The 23,753-nt window shown below is 50.4% G+C and overlaps 1 protein-coding gene and 1 pseudogene across 1 annotated transcript; one reads left to right on the top strand and one right to left on the bottom strand.

Annotated features, from left to right (window-relative positions):
* Positions 1–17,572: 17,572 nt before the first annotated feature.
* On the bottom strand, positions 17,573–21,884 carry LOC112901614 (dihydroorotate dehydrogenase (quinone), mitochondrial). The gene is made up of 11 exons (XM_025970564.1): positions 21,568–21,884; positions 20,836–20,918; positions 20,315–20,638; positions 19,944–20,199; positions 19,514–19,594; positions 19,328–19,435; positions 19,216–19,245; positions 18,954–19,091; positions 18,772–18,809; positions 18,586–18,685; positions 17,573–18,030 (listed from the first exon to the last, which is right to left on the bottom strand). Exons 1-11 carry the CDS (start codon positions 21,739–21,741, stop codon positions 17,956–17,958), a joined length of 1,407 nt encoding a protein of 468 aa, XP_025826349.1. The 5' UTR covers positions 21,742–21,884; the 3' UTR covers positions 17,573–17,955.
* Positions 21,885–21,979: 95 nt separating this feature from the next.
* LOC112901615 lies at positions 21,980–23,305 on the top strand (annotated as a pseudogene).
* The last annotated feature ends 448 nt before the right edge of the window (positions 23,306–23,753 follow it).

The raw sequence follows: 23,753 nt of genomic DNA, 5'->3' as shown, positions 1-23,753 counted from the left end.
TCGTGGTGGCGAGTATTTCTCAAATTTATTTACTTTATTCTGCGAGGAACATGGTATTATTCATGAGAGGATGCCTCCCTATTCATCTCAGTCAAATGGGGTTGCCGAAAGAAAGAACCGCACTCTAACGGATTTGGTTAACGCTATATTAGATACAGCAGGACTTTCCAAGAAATGGCGGGGTGAGGCTATATTGACTGCATGTCATGTCCTAAACCGTATTCCTACAAAGAATAAAAAGATAACACCATTCGAGGAATGGGAGAAGAAAAGGCTAACACTTTCATACTTACATACATGGTGTTGTTTGATAAAAGTGAGTTTGCCAATAACCAAGAAACGTAAGCTTGGATCTAAAACTGTGGATTGTATCTTTCTAGGTTATGCTATTCACAGTGTTGGGTATAGATTTTTAATAGTGAAATCTGCAGTACTTGACATGCATGTTGGTACTATAATGGAGTCCAGAGATGCTATATTTTTTGAAAATATTTTTCCCATGAGAGATGAAACAAGTTCATCTAGGCAAGAGTTCATCGAGAATGATGGCTCTACTGAGCCGATAGAACACAATGAACATACACTTGTGGAAAATTCTGAGGAGGATAACAATGATGCTCCGAGAAAGAGCAAAGACAAAGAACTGTAAAGTCTTTTGGTGATGATTTCATTATATATCTCATAGATGATACACCCAGAACCATTGAAGAGGCATATTCATCTCCTGGTGCTGACTATTGGAAAGAAGCAGTGAGGAGTGAGATGGATTCTATTATGTCTAATGGAACCTGCGAGGTCGTTGAACGTCCTTATGGATGTAAACCGGTTGGATGCAAGTGGGTGTTCAAGAAAATGCTTAGGCCAGATGGTACTGTTGAAAAGTACAAGGCTAGGCTTGTAGCCAAGGGTTATACCCAAAAAGAAGGAGAAGATTTCTTTGACACTTATTCACCAGTTGCCCGATTGACCACAATTCGAGTGTTACTTTTCCTGGCAGCCTCTTATGGTCTTCTCGTTCATCAGATGGACGTTAAGACGGCTTTCCTTAATGGAGAGTTAGAAGATAAGATCTATATGGATCAGCCGGATGGGTTTGTATCAAAGGGTCAAGAAGGAATGGTTTGTAAATTGTTTAAATCTTTATATGGTCTCAAGCAAGCGCCTAAGCAGTGGCATAAAAAGTTTGACAGAACTTTGACATCTGCTGGATTTATTGTGAACGAAGCTGACAAATGTGTGTACTATCGCTATGGTGGGGCTGAAGGAGTGATTTTATGCTTGTATGTGGATGACATACTGATCTTTGTCACTAGTCTTAATTTGATTAAGGAAGTCAAAGAGTTTTTATCTCGAAGTTTTGAGATGAAGAATCTGGAAGAAGCTGATGTTATCCTTAATATAAAACTGGTAAAAAAGAGCAATGGTGGGTGATTCTTACACAGTCTCACTATGTGGAGAAAGTGTTAAGTCGTTTTGGTTATAGCGACTATAAACCTGTCTCAACACCATATGATGCCAGTTTAATTCTTAGGAAGAACAAAAGGATAATGCAAGATCAGCTGAGATATTCTCAGATCATTGGTTCATTGATGTATTTAGCGAGTGTTATGAGACCTGACATCTCGTTTGCTGTAAGCAAATTGAGCCGGTTTGTTTCAAGCCTGGTAAATGATCATTGGAAGGATCTTGAAAGAATAATGCGCTATCTGTCAGACCCGGGGCCACCGGGCTGGGCACGTTACGAAGTTTAAGAGATTAAGCCCGTCTTGTCTCTTATTTGTTTTGTTTATCTCTTGTTTATCCCGTTTAAATAGGAGATAGAGCTAACCAACACGGAGAGGATCTACTCGAGATCAGTTTGGGTGTGATCCCTCGGAGGGGGTTGGTTAGCATCTTTATAACCCTGGCCTCTCGGATATATAAGGGAGGTCAGGGACCCCCCTAAAAACAGAAGATCATTAGGTCATTCTATACAGAAGGCAATACAAGCCATACAGGACGTAGGGTGTTACGCTCCGTGCGGCCCGAACCTGTCTAAGTCTTGTGTTCCTTGCACCTTCGAGTTCCTGATCTCGGCGTCTCCTCACCCAAAACTTACCACCTTGGGTATATCCCACGGTGGGCAGCCGGTTAAACACCGACAGCTGGCGCGCCAGGTAGGGGGGCACGTCGAAGATCCACCGGCGAGCTCGATGGCATCGTTCGGATTCATCAGATCAGTTCCCTCTCAGGGCACGACGTTCGTTTTTGGTTCATGGGTCTGCATCGCAGATGGTGCGGGCAGTTTCCGGCGATTCCTCGTCGACATGAAGCCAAAAACCTCCGCTGCGGATCTCCGCAGCAACCTTGACAAGTTCGTCGACGGGCTCGACAACTTGCCGCTCCACGCTTCCGCAGCACAGATCGAGTTGGAGTCCGATCTAGCTTCGACTTCTTCTGGTATTGTGTCAACTCCCCCTGGTTTGGATTCGTTCCAATCTAGGGACCAGCACAGCCGATATCAACTCGGTTTGTGCGATTTGGCCACTAACCTTCAGGAGGCTCACGACTCTGGGTCCTTCTCCATGTCTGAGAAGGACCTAGACTTGTTACTCCAGACCGAAAAGCTTGAGGCCACCGCGTGTCGGGGGGCTTCGGGTTGTCCCGGTACCGGTGATCTGGTGATCACCCCCCTGCCGGAGGGGCACGTGGTGTACTGGAGGGGCATGACGCCCCCCAAACTACTCGAGGCAGAGGGCCGACTCGTGGCCCACCTCGAGCCCTTGCCTTTTCAAGAAGGCAGGCCGTTGGCCACCGAGGCTGAGGGGTCGACCGAACTAGTCGACGAAAGTTCTCATGAGCTTTCATCCCGCCAGGTGCTGATGGCCGAAGAAGGCGAGGACGATGGGGATTTTCCCATCGACAACTTTGAAGCAGTCTCCGAGGATGAGATCACAGCCAACGTCGGCGACGAAAACGACGCCGATCGTGAAGCGCGGAGGGCCAGAAACAGGGCCCGCACAATCCGGCGGAGGAGGGCCAACGAGCGTAGGAGATCTATGCATCGTGAGCTCGATCCTGAGTTCGCCGCCGTCAGCGAACGGGGGTTTCGGACTCCGGTGGCCAACATCGCCAGGGTTACGGCTATCCTCGAGCGCAGCCATGACCCGGAGGTACGTCAAGCACTCTTGTACGCGCAGAGGGCTTGGATCCAGTTGGATCAACACAACCCGGCGCTTACCATCAGGGAGGAGCGTGTGGGTGAAAGTCGAAGTCAGAACCACAGCCGAGCGGCTGGCGGCTGTCCTCGACGTCAACCCAGCAACGACAACGCTTGCGGGAGCCAGACCCCTGGCGGGAGGCAGCAGCCACCGCAAGGGGGTCAGCCACGACAAGCCCATCATCGACTCCCTCCGGAGGATCTGCGTCAACACATCAATGAAGGCCGCGATGCGCGCACCGTGATTTCTTCCAGGCGCAAGACCCGTGAAGAAGTCGAGAATGAAGGTACTGATTGTAGCGATCGATTTCCTGCTTTTTCCACTCGTTTCAGCAGCTACAAGTACCCGGAGGGCTTCAAGCCGATCGGCATCACCAAGTACGACGGCAAGCAGGCTCCCCAGCAGTGGCTTCGTTGCTACTCTACGGCCATTGACGTCGCAGGGGGCTCAAATATCACCAAAGTCGTCTACTTCCCGATGGCTTTGGACCCTGCGCCGCTCACTTGGCTGGAGAGCCTCGGCAGCAACACAATCGACTCCTGGGAACGGCTTAAGAAAGTCTTCATCGACAATTTCCAGGGAGCGATCGCTCGTGCAGGAACTCGACAAGATCTTGCCCAGTGCAAGCAAGAACGCAACGAGCTCCTGCGATCCTACACGCGTCGCTTCTTCGACGTCCGCGCCACTATCGCGAACATCTCGGAAGAAGACATCATCGACTGTTTCTACAATGGCATCACCGACCCCAGCATCTACAGGGATTTCGGGCGGAACAGGCCAAAGACTGTTGCGGGCCTTCGTGACATGATGCACGATTGGTCCGAACAAGAGGAGAAGATGCGGGAGCGGTTCCCGCGGCGTCAAGATAATAATTTGCGGCGCTCAAACGACAACCGCAACGACACAAGCCAGCGGGACTTTTCGGGTTCACTCCGAAAACGAAAGCCAGATAATGTTATCGCGGCTATCGATCGTCCTTCGCGGGGCAAGAAGTCGACGACGCAGGAGGAGTTCGAGAAGCTCCTGCAGAAGAAGTGCCCATGGCATCCGGGCGCTAGCCATGCCGCCATTGACTGCTACCACCTTCGGAGGACGTTCAGTAACACCGGTGGTGGAAAGAAGAATAAGAAGCCTGCCGACAAAGAACCCGAGGATGACGATCACGACGACCAGGGGCGTAATCCGAAGTTTCAGGATGCCTCGAAGGTCGTCAACGTTATCTTCGGCGGTGATGAGGATTTCGGTTCCAGGAGGGACCAGAAGCTGCTTCTTCGTGAAATCTTGTCCGTCGAGCCGGCGGTACCACGGCCGCTCCGTTGGTCGGAGGTCCCCATCTCGTTCTCTCGCGACGATCAATGGACGAGCTTCTCGGAGCCCGGTAAGTTCCTATTGGTTCTGGATCCCGTGGTGGCGGAGGTCAAGCTCACCAAGGTCCTCATCGATGGCGGAAGCGGGCTCAATCTCATCTTCGTCAGTACTTTGAAGAAGATGGGCCTGGATTTCAAGGATATGCTGGTGCCCAGCAAGTCTCCCTTCTACGGGATCGTCCCAGGTAATGCGGCGCACCCGCTTGGCACGGTGGTCCTCCTAGTCACCTTTGGCACGCGGGAGAATTATCGTACCGAGTTTATCAAGTTTGAGGTGGCTACTTTTGATTCCTCTTACCATGCAATATTGGGTCGTCCGGCACTAGCTAAGTTCATGGCAGTGCCGCATTATGTTTATCTGCTTCTTAAGATGCCAGGGCTCGGTGGAGTTCTCACCCTCCGTGGCGACTTGAAGAAGTCATATGACTGCAACCAGGAGGCGATCCAATATGCTTCGACTACTCGTGTGCCAGATGCTTCGGGAGAAGTACTCGCGGCCGCGTAGCAGCTTTCCCAGTCTGGGCTGGAAATTCCCTCCAAGAAGGCCAGCAAGTCGAGCATCCAGTCGACTGATGGCGTGGCCCTCAAGTCGATCCAACTCCAGGAGGGAGATCCGTCTAAGACCGCCGTCATTGGCGCGGGCTTAGGCGACAAATAGGAACTCGCGCTCGTCAGCTTTCTTCGGGCTAACCGAGACATATTCGCATGGAAACCTGCGGACATGCCAGGGGTGCCCAGGGAGTTGATCGAGCATGCTTTGAATGTAGACCCGAAGGCCACGCCCAAAAAGCAACGCCTCCGGAGGTTTGCCCACGACAAGCGTGAGGCCATCAAACGAGAGATCGCTAAACTTCTCGCGGCTGGATTCATTAAAGAAGTAATCCATCCAGAGTGGGTAGCGAATCCCGTTCTTGTAAAGAAAAAAAATAATGAATGGAGAATGTGTGTCAACTACACTGATCTCAACAAGCATTGCCCAAAAGATCATTTTGGGCTGCCGCGTATTGACCAAGTTGTCGACTCAACAGCCGGCTGCGTCCTTCTTTGTTTCCTCGATTGTTACTCAGGCTATCACCAGATCGCGCTTAAGGAGGAGGACCAAATCAAGACTGCCTTCATCACCCCGTACGGGACCTACGCTTACAAAACAATGTCCTTCGGGTTGAAGAATGCGGGAGCAACTTACCAACGCGCGATCCAGATGTGTTTCGCGGATCAGTTGCACCGGAACGTCGAGGCCTACGTGGACGACGTGGTCATCAAGACCAGGGAGTCCGATAACTTGATCACAGATCTGGAAGAAACTTTTAGTAGTCTACGCAGATATCGGTGGAAACTCAATCCCACCAAATGCGTTTTTGGAGTACCTTCAGGGAAACTGCTCGGGTTCATTGTCAGCAACCGGGGCATCGAAGCCAACCCTGTAAAGATCACGGCCATCACTGATATGGAGGCTCCGGCCACAGTCAAGGATGTGCAGAAGCTGACAGGTTGTATGGCGGCCTTGAACAGGTTCATCTCCCGACTCGGGGAGAGAGGACTACCTTTCTTCAAGCTCCTAAAACGCCAAGACAGATTCCAATGGACGGAGGAGGCCGAGCGGGCCCTACAAGACCTGAAAATTCATCTCCAGTCGCCTCCGATCCTCACCGCTCCGCTACCAGAAGAGGACCTACTACTCTACATTGCGGCAACAACCCATGTTGTCAGCAGCGCTATTGTAGTCGAGCGAGGCGAAGAAGGCCATGCGTTTGGAGTGCAGAGGCCCGTCTACTTCATCAGCGAGGTCCTCTCCGAGTCAAAGGTACGGTACCCAGCATTTCAAAAGCTCTTATATGCAATTTTAATCACATCAAGGAAGTTGCGCCATTACTTCGACGACTACAAGATCACTGTGGTTACGGATTTCCCGCTGGCGGATATTCTTCATAATCAAGATGCCACGGGACGCATATCTAAGTGGGCAGTGGAACTGGGGGCTCTGTCAATCGACTTCAAGCCACGCACTGCAATCAAGTCACAGGCTCTAGTCGATTTCATGGCTGAATGGAGGGAGAATCAAGTCCCAACCCCAGTGGACAAGCCAGAGCACTGGACCATGTACTTTGATGGATCCCTCAAGCTCGACGGCGGGGGTGCTGGTGTCTTGCTTATCTCCCCACGAGGTGAGCAGTTGAAATACGTCCTTCAGATCCTGTGGGCGGTATCCAACAATGAAGCCGAGTATGAAGCCTTGCTTCACGGGCTTCGTTTGGCGATATCACTAGGGATCAAGCGACTACTTGTATATGGCGACTCTCTTCTTGTCGTTCAGCAGGTAAATAAGGAATGGGATTGCAACAAGGAGACGATGGAGGCATACGTTCAGGAAGTGCGCAAGCTGGAAAGCAAGTTCTCCGGTTTGGAGGTCCACCATGTGCTACGAGAACACAACGTTGGTGCAGATATCCTGTCCAAACTGGGGTCAACACGCGCTCAAGTCCCACCGGGAGTCTTCGTCCAGGAGCTCGCTCAGCCATCCATCAAGCCTTCTCCGCCGGTAACCATCGACTCGGGTCCCCAACAACCCGACCGAGAGGTTCTGATGCTGGGGGAGGATTGGCGAGCGGCCTTTATCGACTTCATTCAAGACCAACGGCTACCGGCGGGAATCGACGCCAAGAGCGCAGAAGCGGCACGCATATCGCGAAGGAGCAAGGGCTTCGCCCTGGTCAAAGGCAAGCTCTACAGGCGTGGCGCTCGGTCAGGAGTTCTCATGAAGTGCGTCACGAAGGAGGACGGTCACGACATACTGCGGGAGATTCACGAAGGCGTCTGCGGCAACCATGCGGCATCAAGAACGCTGGTTGGGAAAGCGTACAGGGCTGGTTTCTGGTGGCCCACCGCAGTCACCGACGCGGAGGATCTCGTGCGCAGGTGCCAAAATTGTCAATTCTTCGGCAAACAGACACATGTTCCGGCCCATAGCCTCATCACTATACCGCCATCTTGGCCGTTCGCTTGTTGGAGTCTCGACATGATCGGGCCCTTCACGACGGCGCCAGGCGATTTTACCCACGTGCTGGTGGCTATCGACAAGTTTACGAAGTGGATCGAGTACAAGCCAATCGCCAAGCTCACGCCAGACCGGGTTGTTGATTTCATCTCAGATATCTTGTACCGTTTTGGTTTTCCCAACACCATCATCACGGACTTGGGGTCAAATTTCACGGCCAACCAGTTCTGGGAATTCTGCGAGAATGCCTGCATCGCAGTCAAGTATGTCTCAGTTGCTCACCCGCGGGCCAATGGACAAGTCGAGCGGGCGAAAGGCTTGATAATCGACGGCCTCAAGAAGCGGCTATATGACGAGAACAGCAAGAAGGGAGGAAAATGGGTACACGAGCTGCCGCATGTAGTCTGGGGGCTTCGGACTCAGCCGTCCAAAGCCACAGGCCAAACACCTTTCTTCCTCGTATATGAATCCGAAGCCATTTTACCAGCCGATATCATGTGGAAGTCCCCGAGGGTCGAAATGTACAATGAAGGCGAGGCGGACGAGGCGCGGCAGTTAGAGCTCGACTCTATAGAGGAAGCTCGTTGCACCGCTCTTGTCCAGTCAGCCCGGTACCTACAGGGGATCCGCCGATACCATGATCGCAACGTCAAGGAGCGGTCATTCGGTGTTGGCGACTTGGTCTTGCGTCGTATCCAGGACGAATCTGGCCTACACAAGCTCAACTCAAGGTGGGAGGGCCCGTTCGTCGTCAAGCAGGTCACACGGCCAGGGTCGTATCGACTACAGTGCCCCGAAGGCCAGGACATCCCAAATTCCTGGAACGTCCAACACCTGCGTAAGTTCTACCCGTAAGCAAATGCCCGGTGATATCCGAATTCCCCGGGGGCTTGAAGATCTCCTTTCCTCGATCCATATTGGAGGCTTCGAGCCACACTATTCGGGTTGAACACTCCTTCTCCGGCGACAACAGCCACGGCCACGGGCGAAACCCTCGTGTAAGCTGGCTACTCGTCGTGAATAAAGTTATGACTACATTCACAACTTATCGACTTCATTTTTTGTCGAACCATCCGCTCCGGCTAAAACTCCTCGATATATCGAGTTCCGCCACGACCTTAGGTGGTCGCACGCGACTGAAGTCGCACCTTGTCCAACTCAGTTGATCCGCTCGACTGGCTAAAAAACAGCGCGTTGGAAAGGCTCGCATAAAGAGCCACCTCGACTACATCATGAGTGGCTGCACTCAGAACAGTCATGTTTTTGCCAAAAGAATGGCCAAAACGCGGCAACGACCGCACCTGCTCCTAACAAGCTCGATCCGTCCGCCTGGGTCTCACCCAGCTTACGGAGCACGCTCATAAGCACGAGCGTTTTCGACTACAATCAGAGTCACCGCACTCGAGCTAGTCCTAACTTTTCGCCCTACGCACGGCACCCCCGCGACGATGCTCGCGTTCTTCCCTAACAGGTCTAGACCCGCTCGATCGAGTTGTGGCTACTCTGTTAGACGAATTCTAGCTGCCCTTCGGGTCGTTGCACCCAAGGACGCGTCTCTACTTGAGTCTCGTAAGCCTGGATCCCAATTCAGCTAAGACACGCAAATACGTAGAGATGTCAAGGGAAGCATTTACATAAGAGAATGATTAAGTGTCTCATACACCCTAATCCTGCAGTACATTGTGTACAATCTGTTATGCTACAGGTTGGGCCTCTTGCAGGTACTCCTCGAACCGCTCGTCCGAGCAGTCCGCCGCCATCCCTTGCGCGAAGATGCTCAGCTGCGCGGTCGGCACGAAGGACTTGACGTACGCAAGGGCGTTGCTTACGCAAGCGACTGGAGCTTCGGATAAGAACTTGAGCATCTTTTTCGGGGCTTCACGGAGCCGTCCCAGCAGGGGCCGCGGGCCGGCCTCGCCTTCTTCGGGCGGGTCCACCATGTCCACCAGTTCCTGGGCGGCTCCCTGGAGGTCCTCCAGCTCCTTGCGCTGCTGCTCGTCCCTCTCGCCCAGCGCTTTGACTTGCTGAAGGCAGTCGACGAACTGCCGTTCAGTGTCGTCGATCACCTTCTGCAGCCTTTCGACTTCATCTGTACGACGATACAGCATATTCTTCACGTCAGTAAGCAGCTCCTCTTTGTGTTTTATTACTTTCCTAAGCTCTGTGGTGAAGATGTTTCAGCAAGCAAGTGAAATCACTAAGGAAAAGTACTCGAGGGAAGCGGGGGCCTACCTTGGTGCGCCTTCTTTTCCGCCTTGAGCTGCTCCTGGTACTCTGCTTGTTGCTCCTTGACCCGTTGGTGGAGCTCGGAGTTGGCCACTTCAAGGTTCTTCAGGTCATTCTTGAGCAGCCAGGTCTCTCGAGTCCTTTCCTGCTTCAGCATGTCCAGCTCGCGCTGCAGATAGCAGTTCTTCGTCTTCTCCTCGGAGATGCGCTTGTGCAGGGCACCTAACTCCCGCGCGTCGCTCACAACTGCGCGGAGTTTCTCCGACTTCTTCTGGGATTTGGTAATCACATGCTGCGCCAAAGGAGGAGAATGAGTACTAAACAACTCACCAATGCACACACCCGGAACTTTACGCGAGTACTACCATGGAGAAGTTGTATAACTCCTTGAAGGTGCTCTTGAAGGTCTCCAGGTTCTCGGCCGTTAGCAGAAGATCATCCACCAGGTCGGTGGTGATGATGTGCTGGTACCCTGACCCGGTCCTCAGCACCTCACGGGGACTCTCCGAGGGCCCGGCGGCATCCCCGGACGGCGGCGGCTGGACACCTGCAAGCATACGAAGTAGTCACCATATTGCCCTCGGACCCTGACATCAAGCCGCGGGCGGGTAAGCGCGTACCTGTACCACTGGTAGGAGCGGCACCAGGGGCCACGACTTGTTCCCCGCCACTGGGCCCGGCTCCCTCTTGCCTGGACCCGGGAGGCGGCGAGTCGGGGAGCCCCGCATCCGCTTCCGGGGCCACGACTTGTTCATCGCCACCGGGCCCGGCCCCACCTTGTTGGGACTCGGGAGGCGGCAAGTCGGGGAGCCCCGCATCCGCTTCAGGGGCCGCCTCTGCGAGTACAGGTCCCCCAGGCGCCGAGGGCTCGGGGGCTGCTGCAGCTGAGGCAGGCGCCGCAGCCCTGCCCGGTTCCAGCTGGAGTCGCACCGCACTTGCAGCCCTGGCGACATCGACAACATGGTTATTCACGCAGGCGCGGCCAAGCTTTTCAAGCGATCGAAGCAAAACTCACAGTGTCGACTTCTTCTTGGCAGCCTTCTTCACCCGCCAGGCCCGACGGGGGACGCCCGCCGCGGACGGAGGGGTCTGATCGGCCGATGGAGGGGTCCCCGACACGGCGATGGTCACCGTCGTGGCGGCAGAAGGGCCCGCCTCCACCCCTTCGGGCTCCGTCCCGGGCGGCGGAGCAGGGAGGCTGCAAGGGGATGCTGTCAGTTCTCAGCACCATGGAAACTTTGGAATTGGCCAACACAGTAATTCCGTACCTGGAGGACTCGACTTCTTGAGCCTTGCGTTTGCGCACCTGACGCTGGCCCTTCGGCACCGGTGGCAGAGCGTCGGTCAACTCCACGCTCTGATCGGAGGAGTTGTCCCCGTGCGGTTCCTCCACGGTCCCTTCACTCGCCTGCGAGCCCACGCACCCGGTGGACTCGCTGCTGCCTTGAACTGCAGCATGGCGAGCCGCCTTGGTGGCAACGGCGGCAACAGGGCGCGGGCCTCCCTCGGCTTCTTCGCCCGCTGGCGAGACCCCGCGTTCGGTGGCATCGTTGCGGTTCTGGATCGCAGCAAGGCGAGCTCTCTTGGCCGCCGTAACTGCAGAAGGAAGGAGGTGATACGCTCGGGGGAGGTCCGGCTGCGGCGGGTAGCTGCAGTACAGTTCCGAGTGTCCCTGCGGAAAGTCCCTCAGTTCAGTATCGGCGCAGTAGTCGATTTCTTCGGCAACAAGAAGTCGAGCACTTACCGGCGGGGGCGGATGTTGCGCGGAGTACAGGGTGGGCACGTACGGCACGGCGTTCACGTCCAGCAGCACCCGCTGAACCCGCTGGAGCGCGACCTCATCTGGCACCTCTTCTGTGCACATGCGAGAAGGGTCAGCAGGGCCGGTGTACTCGAAGCCCAGGCAACATCTCTGTTGGATGGGTTGGACGCGGCGCTTGTAAAAGGAGAACATGACGGAGGCGCCGGTCACCCCCTCCCTCTTCAGTGCGTCGATGGCCTCCAGCAGCTCCTTGACTTGGATCATTTCCATACCGGAGGGTTCAAGGTTCCATTCCCCCCTCACCACGGGCGGTTTGCTCGACTTCGTCGGCAGGGGGGGCGCATGGTTCTCGATGTAGAACCAGAGGGATTTCCACCCAGGAAGGTTGGAGGGGAATTTATATGCAAGGTATTTTTCGCCGGCCTGCTGTCGCAGTTGGATGCCGGCGCCCCCTACCACAGCGAGTTTTTTCGTGGTCGGTTGGGGTTTCAAGCGGAAAAGGAAGTGGAATAGATCCCAGTGGGGCTCAATTCCGAGAAATGCTTCACAAAAGTGGATGAAAATGGAGATGTGGCAGAGGGAATTCGGGTTGAGGTGATGGAGCTCAAGCCCGTAGTAGTAAAGAAGGCCGCGGAAGAAAGAACAAGTGGGGAGGGCCAATCCCCGTTCGGCAAAATGGTAGAATGTGACGATTTCGTCGACATTCTCCATGGGGAACGGTTCACGGAAAGAGGGGCGCCAGTTGACGAGATTTTTCTCTTGCAGCAACCCCTCGGAAACAAGTTTTTTCAGATTGTTGAGGGAGCACTTACTGTGTGTCCACTCCGCGGTTGTTGGTTCCGCATCCTTCTTCACTCCCTCGATCTCCGACTTCTTGGACGTCATCTCCGATGCGCCGGCCACGAGATGCTCGGGGGCTGCGGGGAGAGGGGCGGGGAGGTCGGGGTGGGAGCTCTTCTTGGGGGAAGGCGGCGGCGCTTGGTTTGGATTGGGGAATTTGGTGGTTCTCGATGGAATGCAGATTGAAAGCGTGGTTTTTCCCTCCAGTTATCGCGGGGTTAAATAACCAGCGGAGTGGGGGAAAATTACTGTTCTGAAGGTCAAGCGCCGTTTCATGGACTAATCCGAAGATGAGGGGTCATTTGGTGATTTGATTAGATGGCATATTTGCTTAATCATTTTTTCAGGGCTAATAAGCCCGGAAAAAGGGGTTTTTCGAATCTTTGGTCTAGTTACATCATTTGTACCGTCCCTTTGTTTTCCTCGTTAACGTGTCATTGTTTAGCCTGTATGCCACGATTTTTGGACCCTTATCTCCAAACTTTGTGAGATTTGGATTCAAGGCTCGGGGGCTGCGGGGTACGTGGCATCGACTACTTATTTTTCAAATTTCTTTGAAGGGTAAGGAAGACTACTGACAAGCGGGATCCCCAGCCTGATTCTCCGATTCAACCTAAGGCTCGGGGGCTACTCCATATGGAGTGCGATTTTGCAATCGCACACCATATCAGAAATAAAATTCGGGGCATGAGCACCTCATAGCTTCGATGCAGCCAAGCAAATACTCGAAGAAGGACTTCAGGACGAATCGTCAGAAAGAAGTCGAAGACTGCTTCGAAAGTACTCGATAAGCCTGCAGTGCTCAGCTACGAAGAGCTCGGGGGCTTGTCAGACCCGGGGCCACCGGGCTGGGCACGTTACGAAGTTTAAGAGATTAAGCCCGTCTTGTCTCTTATTTGTTTTGTTTATCTCTTGTTTATCCCGTTTAAATAGGAGATAAAGCTAACCAATACGGAGAGGATCTACTCGAGATCAGTTTGGGTGTGATCCCTCGGAGGGGGTTGGTTAGCATCTTTGTAACCCTGGCCTCTCGGATATATAAGGGAGGTCAGGGACCCCCCTAAAAACAGAAGATCATTAGGTCATTCTATACAGAAGGCAATACAAGCCATACAGGACGTAGGGTGTTACGCTCCGTGCGGCCCGAACCTGTCTAAGTCTTGTGTTCCTTGCACCTTCGAGTTCCTGATCTCGGCGTCTCCTCACCCAAAACTTACCACCTTGGGTATATCCCACGGTGGGCAGCCGGTTAAACACCGACACTATCTAAATAGAATAATGAACTATAGAATTCACTACACTGGGTACCCAAGGGTACTAGAAGGGTACAGTGATTCAAACTGGATTTCTGATGCTGATGAGATAAAGGCCATGAGTGGATATGTGTTTACACTTGGTGGTGGAGCTGTTTCCTGGAAGTCTTGCAAGCAGACCATCTTAACGAGATCAACTATAGAAGCAGAACTCACAGCATTAGATACCGCCACTGTTGAGGCTGAGTGGCTTCGTGAGCTCCTTATGGACTTGCCGATAGTTGAAAAACCGTTACCGGCAATTCTATTAAACTGTGACAATCAAACGGTAATTGTCAAGGTGAACAGTTCAAAGGATAACATAAAGTCATCTAGACATGTGAAAAGGCGGTTGAAATTTGTCAGAAAATTGAGAAACTCCAAAGTTATAGCCCTGGACTATGTTCGTACGGCTAAAAATCTGGCAGATCAGTTTACAAAGGGTCTTTCACGAATGTGATAGACAATGCATCTATGGAATTGGGCTTGAGACCCACGTGAGTCATTCTATAGTGGAAACCTATCGTATATGATCGGAGATCCCGTGAATTAGAATGGTGAAAGAAACTAAAGTCTGACTTTGAGAAGAGAACCTTTGTGAAAAGGGCTCATTCTGTATATAAGGTACATTTCTCTTCTAATCTGTATGGCAGGTTGGTCTATACCTTAATGTGTTCCAGGTGGTTTCTTTAGAACAAATGAGTTGTTTTCTTGAAACAAAGATGTTGTCCTACAGAACATCTGAAAGGAACACACCTATATGAGTCTAACTACTGGTCATGGTCTATGAGAACTGGATATTCTCTAGAAACTCATGAAGGGCCTGGAGTATGACTTATAAGCTCCAATCCGCGGGAATGCTTTTGCAGCCTAGTAGCAGTATAGGGCTCTGGTCAAACTTGTTTGCACAAGACTGGCAATTCAAGGCATAGTCTATTGTACAGTTATGAATAAGTGTAGCTTTTGTCCTAGATGGAAGTTCAACTTAATAGTCTCTGTCAAATACTGGTATATAAATGAGGGAATGAGGGTATTTCTAGTATGGCTTGAATTTTTTGGTGGGGATTGTTGGAATTATGGGCTTGGCCCATTCATTCTAATCAATACAATAAAAGAATTTAAAGCTCACTATTAAATGCTAGGGAATCAATTGCTTAATTCCGTACCGGGATTTGAGGAGGATCTCAACCGACTTAAAGTGTGGACTTCGTGTACACCATTTGTGAAGCCGGTAAGAGGAGGACGGTGAACCACATGCGCGCGCGCTCGCTCGCCTCGCCGAGCCGGGCCGAGGCCGTGGCCGAGGCGAGGCGCGGTGCGGCTGGCCGGCCGGACGAGCGGTGCGCGTGCGCGGCCGGCCGGACGTGACGTGCAGGTGCGGTGGACGTGATGTGCTGAGAAGAAATTCAGTAATGACTGGACAATCAAGGCTCTTTATGACGGACAGGTTCGTTGAACCTAAGCCATAATAACTGCCGCTCATAAAAGTCATTTACGACGTCCAGGTTCGTTGAACCTGAGGCACCTTCACGCCTATATAAACCACCTCCTCCTCCTCCCATCCTCACTCACCTCAGCACTTGATCCAGGTACTCCTGCTTAGGAGACCTCTCCCTTCTCCCTCAGCTGCTTTCTGCCATTCCCATCGCTAGTGCTGCGCGCACAGCTCTAGCGATAGCAGGCCTCCGGAAACTTTGCTCGCTGAAGGTTCTGCACGGGACGCGGGCAATTAGATTTTTGGGGAGCGTCTTGACGCGACTGCTCGCTCCCTGAACGACTACTTCGTCTATCTCCCGGCGTGACCGTTCGTGGGAACGACTACTTCGTCTACTTCTCGGCGTGACCATTCGTGGAACTGCACTACGAACATCTTCCTGCATCGACATAGTTCGGCTACTTTGAGCAAGGCCAGTCGAATAGCATGTCTATTCCAGCTGGTAACGGCGCAACCGGTGCCTCCGGCACTGATTCCGTCTTGGGGTACATTCTAACTCTATTGTGGTTTAACCAAAAATAACATGAACACATGCACATATTTTATTCACATATTATCACTCATTTATATCATGAAATTGCTAGTAATATTTGGAATTAAAATATACCGAAAATTACCTAGTACGGTAGCTTCGCCGTCACTGCCGGGGATGTCGGCAACGGTGATCGCGTCCGGCAGTGGCTGCCACCACCTCCCCGTCCAACATCCGCACCGCACGGACGAGCGGCCAACCGTGGAATCATGCGAGCGCATCAAATGATTTCAGATTTCACAAAAAGTCATGTTCTACCTCTCCCAAGTATCCTATATGAGCTCCGTCCGAGCCCACCATGAGCTTAAGCTGCAAGAACGTTTAATCATCTAGGCACCTCTGCTGCGATAAAGAGAGAAAAAAACATATTTCAATTCTTCCTTGTCCACCTAAAAAAAAATCACATGATGCACTTTGTTTGATTTTTAGACATCCCCATGACCACGGCATGTCTGCTTGCTCCTGTCCGGTTGCAGTGATGTCTCGACTCTTCGACCTCCATCAATCTGACTTGTCACTACAGAGTATGCTTTACACAACACAGAGGTTTCGCCGAAAACTGTACAATTCCATGTTTTGGTTACAAGCATAGAATTCTACAATCTTCAACAGTAGCTACAGTGGCTACTGACATGCAAGTTGCTGCCTGGAAGAAGCAGCTTCATCGTTCCAGAGCAATTCGGGTCGATAGTTGCCTCTCGTCGAAGCACACGAAGAAAACGAAACAACAGGCCGGACGACGCCGCTCAGACTGATGCCGCCATCAGGATTCAGGGCATGAGGTCGTCAGCTTTTGGACGATGCTGTCTCGAAGAATCTTGGGCGGGTGCTGCTTTCCATGGCCCCAAAAATTCAGCTTCTTTATGGTTTTGTTCGGTCTAAGCGACTGCAACGTAGCACGAGTACTACAGGAGACGCCTTTCAGAAGAGTCAAGCCCAGTCCCGGCAGCACCAACCAACCAACGCAACAAGTGGCGATCACCAAGCGACAGAGACGTGTCACGAGGCAGAATGGCCCAGGGTTTATCAGGGCTGCCGAAAGCCAAGGAAAGTTCGTGGACAAATCGAGAGGAGCAGGTGCTCCATTCCCACACAGAAAAGACGCCATCACTGAGGGTAAAATGTTCAGTAAACTGGATTATGATTGTGGCGCCGAGTTACGTTACATTATCTATCGACCTGAAAGATTAGAACTAGAAAACTGCAAAAGAGACCATGTAAATACAACCGATCTTGGTTGATGCTGACGTGCCACGGCTTCAGATTAACAAGCAGCATCAAGTCACACGGGGACAAATGGATGGGGACTAAAGAAAGCTCGGGTTCGTCGCTGTTGGGGCTCGAGGATGCGATTAGTAAGCGATAACATGAGTACATGACAAGTGCTCAATGATAACTAAACCTATCAACCACCAGAAGGGGCAGTAGACCTCACACTAGTAGTAAATAAACAGTTGGTGATGGTCGTGTGTGAGGAGTAGCAACAACTAACATGACACCTTACCAACCCTGTGGATGGCATCAAGGATTCTGTTCATGCACATGCACCAGGGGTGGTCAGCTCAAATCTGGAAGAAAGATGCATGATCATGTTTTCTTAGACTTGTAAATGGGAGCCTTTCAAATGAGTTAACCAGGACATTATGGGCACTTGTACAATCATGATATTTAGATATTTCATCACAATATCCAGTGATAAGAGAGCAACCAAACGATGGCAGCTAGTCTGGTCCATTTTATAATTCTAGATAATATATGATTAAGCATACTGCAATGAGTGATGAGTTAATTCAAACAAGAACCAACCGGAAATCAGTGTCAACTGACAAGTACGGACTCTTTTAAGTTAGGAAACAACATGCAGGTATGACAATACAGTGCAGTACTTATCAAATATATCCATCAGAAATCGTGGAAAACCCCGTTCTGAACTCCTGAGGCATCAAACCAACATGTACCTTTCAAAAGGACACCGCAAAATATACACATATTTTAACCAAAATCTGTTGTACAGCTTGCTCGATCAGAGGGAAAGGGCTCCATGTATACGCACGTAATAGCAACCCATTACTCAAGTTAATGAGTACAACTCACCCCAAAAAAAAACTTTCAACTTTGTGTTCTTTTTCAAGTACTGGCCAAATGAAATTGGCAAGCATGCTTACAGAAAAGTTACTTGCTTCTCAACGGAATTATATGAAACTTAACAGAATGGTTATTCATGTCTTCTCAGTAATCTGCTAGGATCACCTGAAATCTGCCCCAACTGCTTCCTGAACAGATTTGAAACCATCTCTTTCCAAACATTCTGCTAGCTCAGCCTGAACATGTCAAATGATCTATTAGTATCAAACTGGGAATGATTCCTTAGTAAGTACTCCCTCCATCCCAAATTACAATTCATTTTGGCTTTTGTAGATACATTGTTTTTGCAATGTATCTAGATATAGTGTCCATCTAGGTGCATAGCAAAATATATGTATCTAGTAAAGCCAAAACGAATTGTAATTTGAAACAGAGGTTGTAGAATATAAGATTAAAAAAAACTATTTTGAGCAGATAGTTGGAATCATTTCCAGTAAAACAGTGAGAACAAACCGACAAAAGAAAAACTATGTTCTTTTTATATGTTTATACCTCAAAACTACATCTCATTTGCATTAACTAAATCTGTTTGTCTCCTAAACTACCTTTACCTTATGGCCAATGAATAAAGAGATGTGACTCTAAAGTTCAGGATACATTAGATGTGCACTACGGGAAAATATATCCTCAAATATTAACTACAAAAACAGCATTTTTATTTTCACTGCTGAAACTTTGAAGAACATGATGATGTACTTCATATGTAATAATCGTGTTTAACTTATACTAACCTTTATTCTAGGTATAAGAGCTGGACCAGCATAGGCAAGAGCAGTGTAAAGTTGAACAAGAGTAGCTCCAGAACGGATCTTCTTGTATGCATCCTCACCACTGTAATTATACATACATAAATTTGATTGAAATTATGCACACTAAAGGTGCAAAAATAATTGAAGTAGATACAGAAATCCCATTACCTGCTTACACCACCACAGCCTATGAGGGGAATCTTGCCCTGCAAGCGATTCACAAGAGTTGTTCATCAAAAGGGCTACAATAAACAGCTATTTTATTTGATAAATGAATACATTTGCTGAGCAGTGCAAAGAAGCATAAACAAATAGATATAGCACGAAAGCAACAGGGGTAACACACGTACGCGTGTAAGGATATACATCTCCCTGAGAATGTTAGTAGATAAGTCAAATAAAGGCTTCCCACTTAATCCACCAGTCTCCTGAGCCAATGAATGTGTATCTACGGGTGGTGGTCTGGAAACTGTGGTGTTTGATATAATCTGTGCGGTCAACAACATTGATATAAATTAGCACCAAATATAAGTGAGAAGTACAGATAGACATGAAAGTTACATAAGATTAGGCTAGTCAGTGCCATAAGTTGTGGAAGAATTGTAAACCTACCAGGCCATCCAATCTAAGAGCAAGAGCAACCTGGGAAACATTAAGAAAGGCATAAGATTCTCGATTATAAGGTAGACAAGTTTGTAGAACAAGGATAAGGTCAGTAAGTCACCGCAGCAATATCCTCAAGATCCTGCTTAGACAAGTCTGGTGCAATTTTTACAAGCAATGGTGGAGGACCATCTTCGGCCCACTGCATCTCATCCCGAGCAGCTTGCACCTGCACATCCAGTGTGAGTCATACAGATTTCCCATGCAAACGTAGAGAAGATGCACTTCAGTTAAAACAGCTACATACCTTCTTAACAAGATCTTTCAGTTGTTTTCTACCTTGCAATTTGCGAAGACCAGGAGTATTTGGGGAAGAAATATTTATGACCTGCAGTAAGAGTAGAAAACAAGCCTCAGAAGTCAGAACTAAACCAGGTCCAAACATACTGTCCACCCAAAAGCCATCAAACATCCTTTATTAACATAACAACATAACCAAAATGTAATTGAGTAGTCTCTATTCAATCAAGCACTTAAGACTGTTCAACCAATGAACAGGCCAAGACCAAATCAGCCATCTGTTTCTCTGTTTGATAGGCTTCTAAATGAGAATGCATAAGATAAAAGATGCAAAATTTCTGATTCTAACACAGTATATTTATCTGAACCTACAGTTCATATGAAACCAAAAGTACCAAAGCTGTTGTGTGAAGTTAGTAAGCACAAAGGACAGATACCAAGTAATCAGCATATTGTGACAAGGTATGAACCCCTTGCACATAATCAGCAGCAGCATCTTCACTAGTCTTGTTTTTGCCAAGATTGACTCCCAAGATTCCAGGCCCTGCTTTCCCTCCTTGCTTTATGTCGCTGGTAGAGGGAGACGTGGAGGTTGAAGTTTCTTCCATCTTCCGCTTACCATGTTGTGCCCCAAGACGCTTAGCAACAACTACGATTCCTTCACTATTGAATCCGCATCGATTGATTACGGCACTAAAGGGAAACAAAGAAAACAGCAGCATAAGCAACTAATTAGTACCATTCTGAATTTTCTGGAACTTGATGACATGGAACAGTTTGAATGTCAATAACAAAACAATTTACTTACCCATGCTCCCTCAATCTAAAAATTCGAGGCTTGGGATTTCCCTCTTGAGGATGCGGTGTCACAGAGCCAACTTCCACAAAGCCAAATCCCATGCCTAAGAGGCCTTCAACTGCCTCCGCATTTTTATCAAAGCCAGCGGCAAGCCCAATTGGATTCGCAAACTTCCTTCCCCAAACATCTAGCCCAAGAACCGGCGGATCAGGTCTCTTTTCTCTTGGAACAAATCCGTGGGCAGCAGCTTTAACAGCCAAACTATGAGCAAACTCTGCATCTAGCATTGCAAAAAGTGGATTCACGAGTTCTGTCGCCTTGAATAACCAGCCACTGCACAATCAGTAAGGGTTTAGCAAAGGGACTTTGGCAATTAATAACGTTAAATAGTTAAATCCGCTTTTAAAAATACCACTTGGCACAAATTTTCAAGCATATAATGGCCTAATGGGGCGGTTCCATGAAATTCCAAATAATAAAATTAGAAATAGTTCTAGAGAAGTAATTGTCAAGAACTCAGTATCACACACCAAAACTTGGCTTCATCAGCGGTACTCACATAAGCACCTCCACCAATGGCCAAACCTATCAGAGCGCCGGTTAAAAGCCTTCCCTGCCAAATGGTAAGAATCCAAAACAAACTAATGAAGCAAAACACAAAAGAAGGTCATGGAAGAGTCAGTCCAGAAATCAAATGCATACAAGATCTCACAAGATCCTTCACAGTTATTAATTCATTAAGTTGTTTTAGTTCATTAATATTGCTGGAAAGATCACATGTTTTTCAAAACATATTAACAATCTCATATTGAAGAGTCCACCATCCATTGTTCTGGGACACATAAATACGAATCAGGAGCTATTGTTCTGGAACACATAAATTACGAACCAGAGCTATTTTTCTGGGACACATAAATTACGAATCATAGCTAGCCTTGGTATCGCATCATGCCAGAGAAATTGTAAACAACTGTGGCAAAAAGGCTTAACAAAAGACATCTTTCCTTGGATGCAATGCTTTAAGGAGGCGTGAAAGATGCAGCGAGTCAGCAGCATCAAGCACAGCAACTAAAAGCTCGCTAAAGGTAGCAAGAAGCACATAAGCAGCACGCCGACTACAGTCTACGGATTCTAAAGCCATTGCTCCTTATGCTGAGCAGCTTTTATTGAGAAAAGGCAACGGGGAGCTCAGCAAGATCACTGCCCCTGACGTGTATGCCCAAATGCCGAGGAGATATTGGAGGCGGGAGCGGGCGCGTTACCTTGCGGGGTGGCGGGGGCACCTTCTTCGGTGCGGCTGCGGCCTCCGTCGCCGCGCCGGACGCGGAGGCCGTGCTGGCCGGCCGCGTGGATGCGCCGCCGCGCCACGCGGAGCCGCGCAGGAGGACGTCGCGGAGAGAGCGTCGCCACGCGCGCGCCACGGCGGAAGAAGACATGGGGGAGGGCGGGAGGGAGACCGGGCGCGGGGGAAGGTCGGTACTCGGTAGGCTGGTGGAGCGCGCGAGTAGGGCGGCGGTGGCGGCGAGGTGTGGGGGATGGTCGGCGTGGGGAGCAAGCAGAGGGGGAGGGGGTTCAAGGGCTTAAGCGGGCAAGGAACAGAGACACGAATTGGGTCGGAGTCGGACCCAGAAATGAGATGCTTCACGTGTCTCAGCCCACTTCGCCTGTAACTGGATTCGCATCTTGGGTTTGGCCCAGGTTAACGACTTCGGCCCAGATTGGTTGATGCAAAGCCCAGACTGGATGATGCAAAGCTGGTCGTTTTTTAACCCTAGACTAGTGCTAAAAAAGGAGATCCTCTACCTACCTACCTCCCCGGGGAAGTGTCGCCTCGCCGCCACATCCATTTCTCCGGCGGTCTCCCCTCCCCCGTAGTCCCCGTTCTCAAACACCGAAGTGGATTTCTCGCTCGTGGTAGGTGGGGATACAGTAGCCTCAGCATGGAGCACGGACAGGATGCCGCCGTGAGGGACCAGGTAGCTCTCTCCATGCGCCTCCTCCGCCACCTCGGCAGCCCCGACGAGCCCGCCAACCTCGCCTTCTCGCCGCTCTCCTTCCACGCCTTCCTCTCCCTACTCGCCTCCGGCGCCTCGGGCGTCGCCCGCGAACAGATCGTCGCCTTCCTCGGCCCCGCCGGCGCCCACGCGCACGCCGCGCTCGCCTCCAAGGTGGCCTCGGACGTCCTCGCCGGCCGTGGCGACAGGGTTCCCGAGGTCCGCTGCGCCATGGGCGTCTGGGTCGACGCCGCGCTCCTCCTCAACTCCGCCTTCGCCGATGCGGCCGCTTCCGAGTTCAAAGCCGCTGCGCGGACGATTGCCTTCGGTGACAACCCCACGGCAGCCAGAGCTGAGATCAACGATTGGTTTAGGAGCGAGACCGGCGGCTTCGTCGAGAACCTCCTCGGCGAGGGCTCCGTCGACGGCAGCACGGTCGTCGTCCTCGCCAACTCGCTCTACTTCAATGGCCATTGGTACAACCCCTTCTACCCGCGCCTCACGGAAGACGGCACCTTCCACGTCTCTCCGGACGCCGCCGTCCGCGTGCCTTTCATGACGGAGTCACCAGCACACCTTCATGGACATCGGCTGCCATCCTGGCTTTAACGTCCTGCGCATGCCCTACTGCACCGGTGGCGGCGGCCGGATGTTCGCCATGTACATCTACTGCACGGTTGGAGCGATGATGGGCTGCGCCATGCCGGACGTATCACATCGTCGACTTTGTCGCTGATCATCCCTTTCTCTTCTTCATCATGGAGGAGGACATCGGTCTCGTGGTTTTCGCAGGTCAAGTCGTCAACCCTTTGTTCCATTGATCGGTGATCAATTAGCCGTAGAGGGCAACGAGAGGGAGGGAGGGAGGGAGAGTTTGATGCAGACCTCAACCAATGGACCAAGAGGAAGAACCCTCCTGTTAGTACTCATCACGCCTTTCTCTGTGTATGCGTAATGGTAACAGTTTGGCAATAGTGATGATTAAAATCTCTACTTATCTGTGTTGTTTTTATCACTCTCATCTGTTGTTGGTGTGTCTTGCGCCTGCTGACATATGGCTATCGTCTTGGGCGAACTGTACTAACAGAGCTTGCAAAGAGATTTTTTCAAGCCAGTGTTCTCTGATTTGCTAACATGTCAGACATTATAAAACTGTCCAATTATCATTACATGTTTCAATACATAACAGCCGGATTAAATTACATGACAGATGCATAGACGTTGCAAATCGATCATTAGTTAGTGTAACCGTAACAACAATATTGTCATGATGTAAGTTATACTAACCAAACAAAAATGGTCTAAAACTTTCAGATTAATGAGTGTCAAGAAAATTGTTAAGCAATCACAAATTCAACGGTTTTATAAAGATTTATATATCTAAAGTAGTGTATCACGGACGATTTGCTTTGGCTCATGGAATGGATTTCATGGCGAGGGGAGAGAGCTGAGGA

The sequence above is a fragment of the Panicum hallii genome, chromosome 7 (genome assembly GCF_002211085.1).
Source record: "Panicum hallii strain FIL2 chromosome 7, PHallii_v3.1, whole genome shotgun sequence".
Taxonomy (NCBI): domain Eukaryota; kingdom Viridiplantae; phylum Streptophyta; class Magnoliopsida; order Poales; family Poaceae; genus Panicum; species Panicum hallii.
The sequence above is the reverse complement of the archived record's forward strand: the minus strand, read 5'-3'. Positions and strand labels throughout refer to the sequence as shown.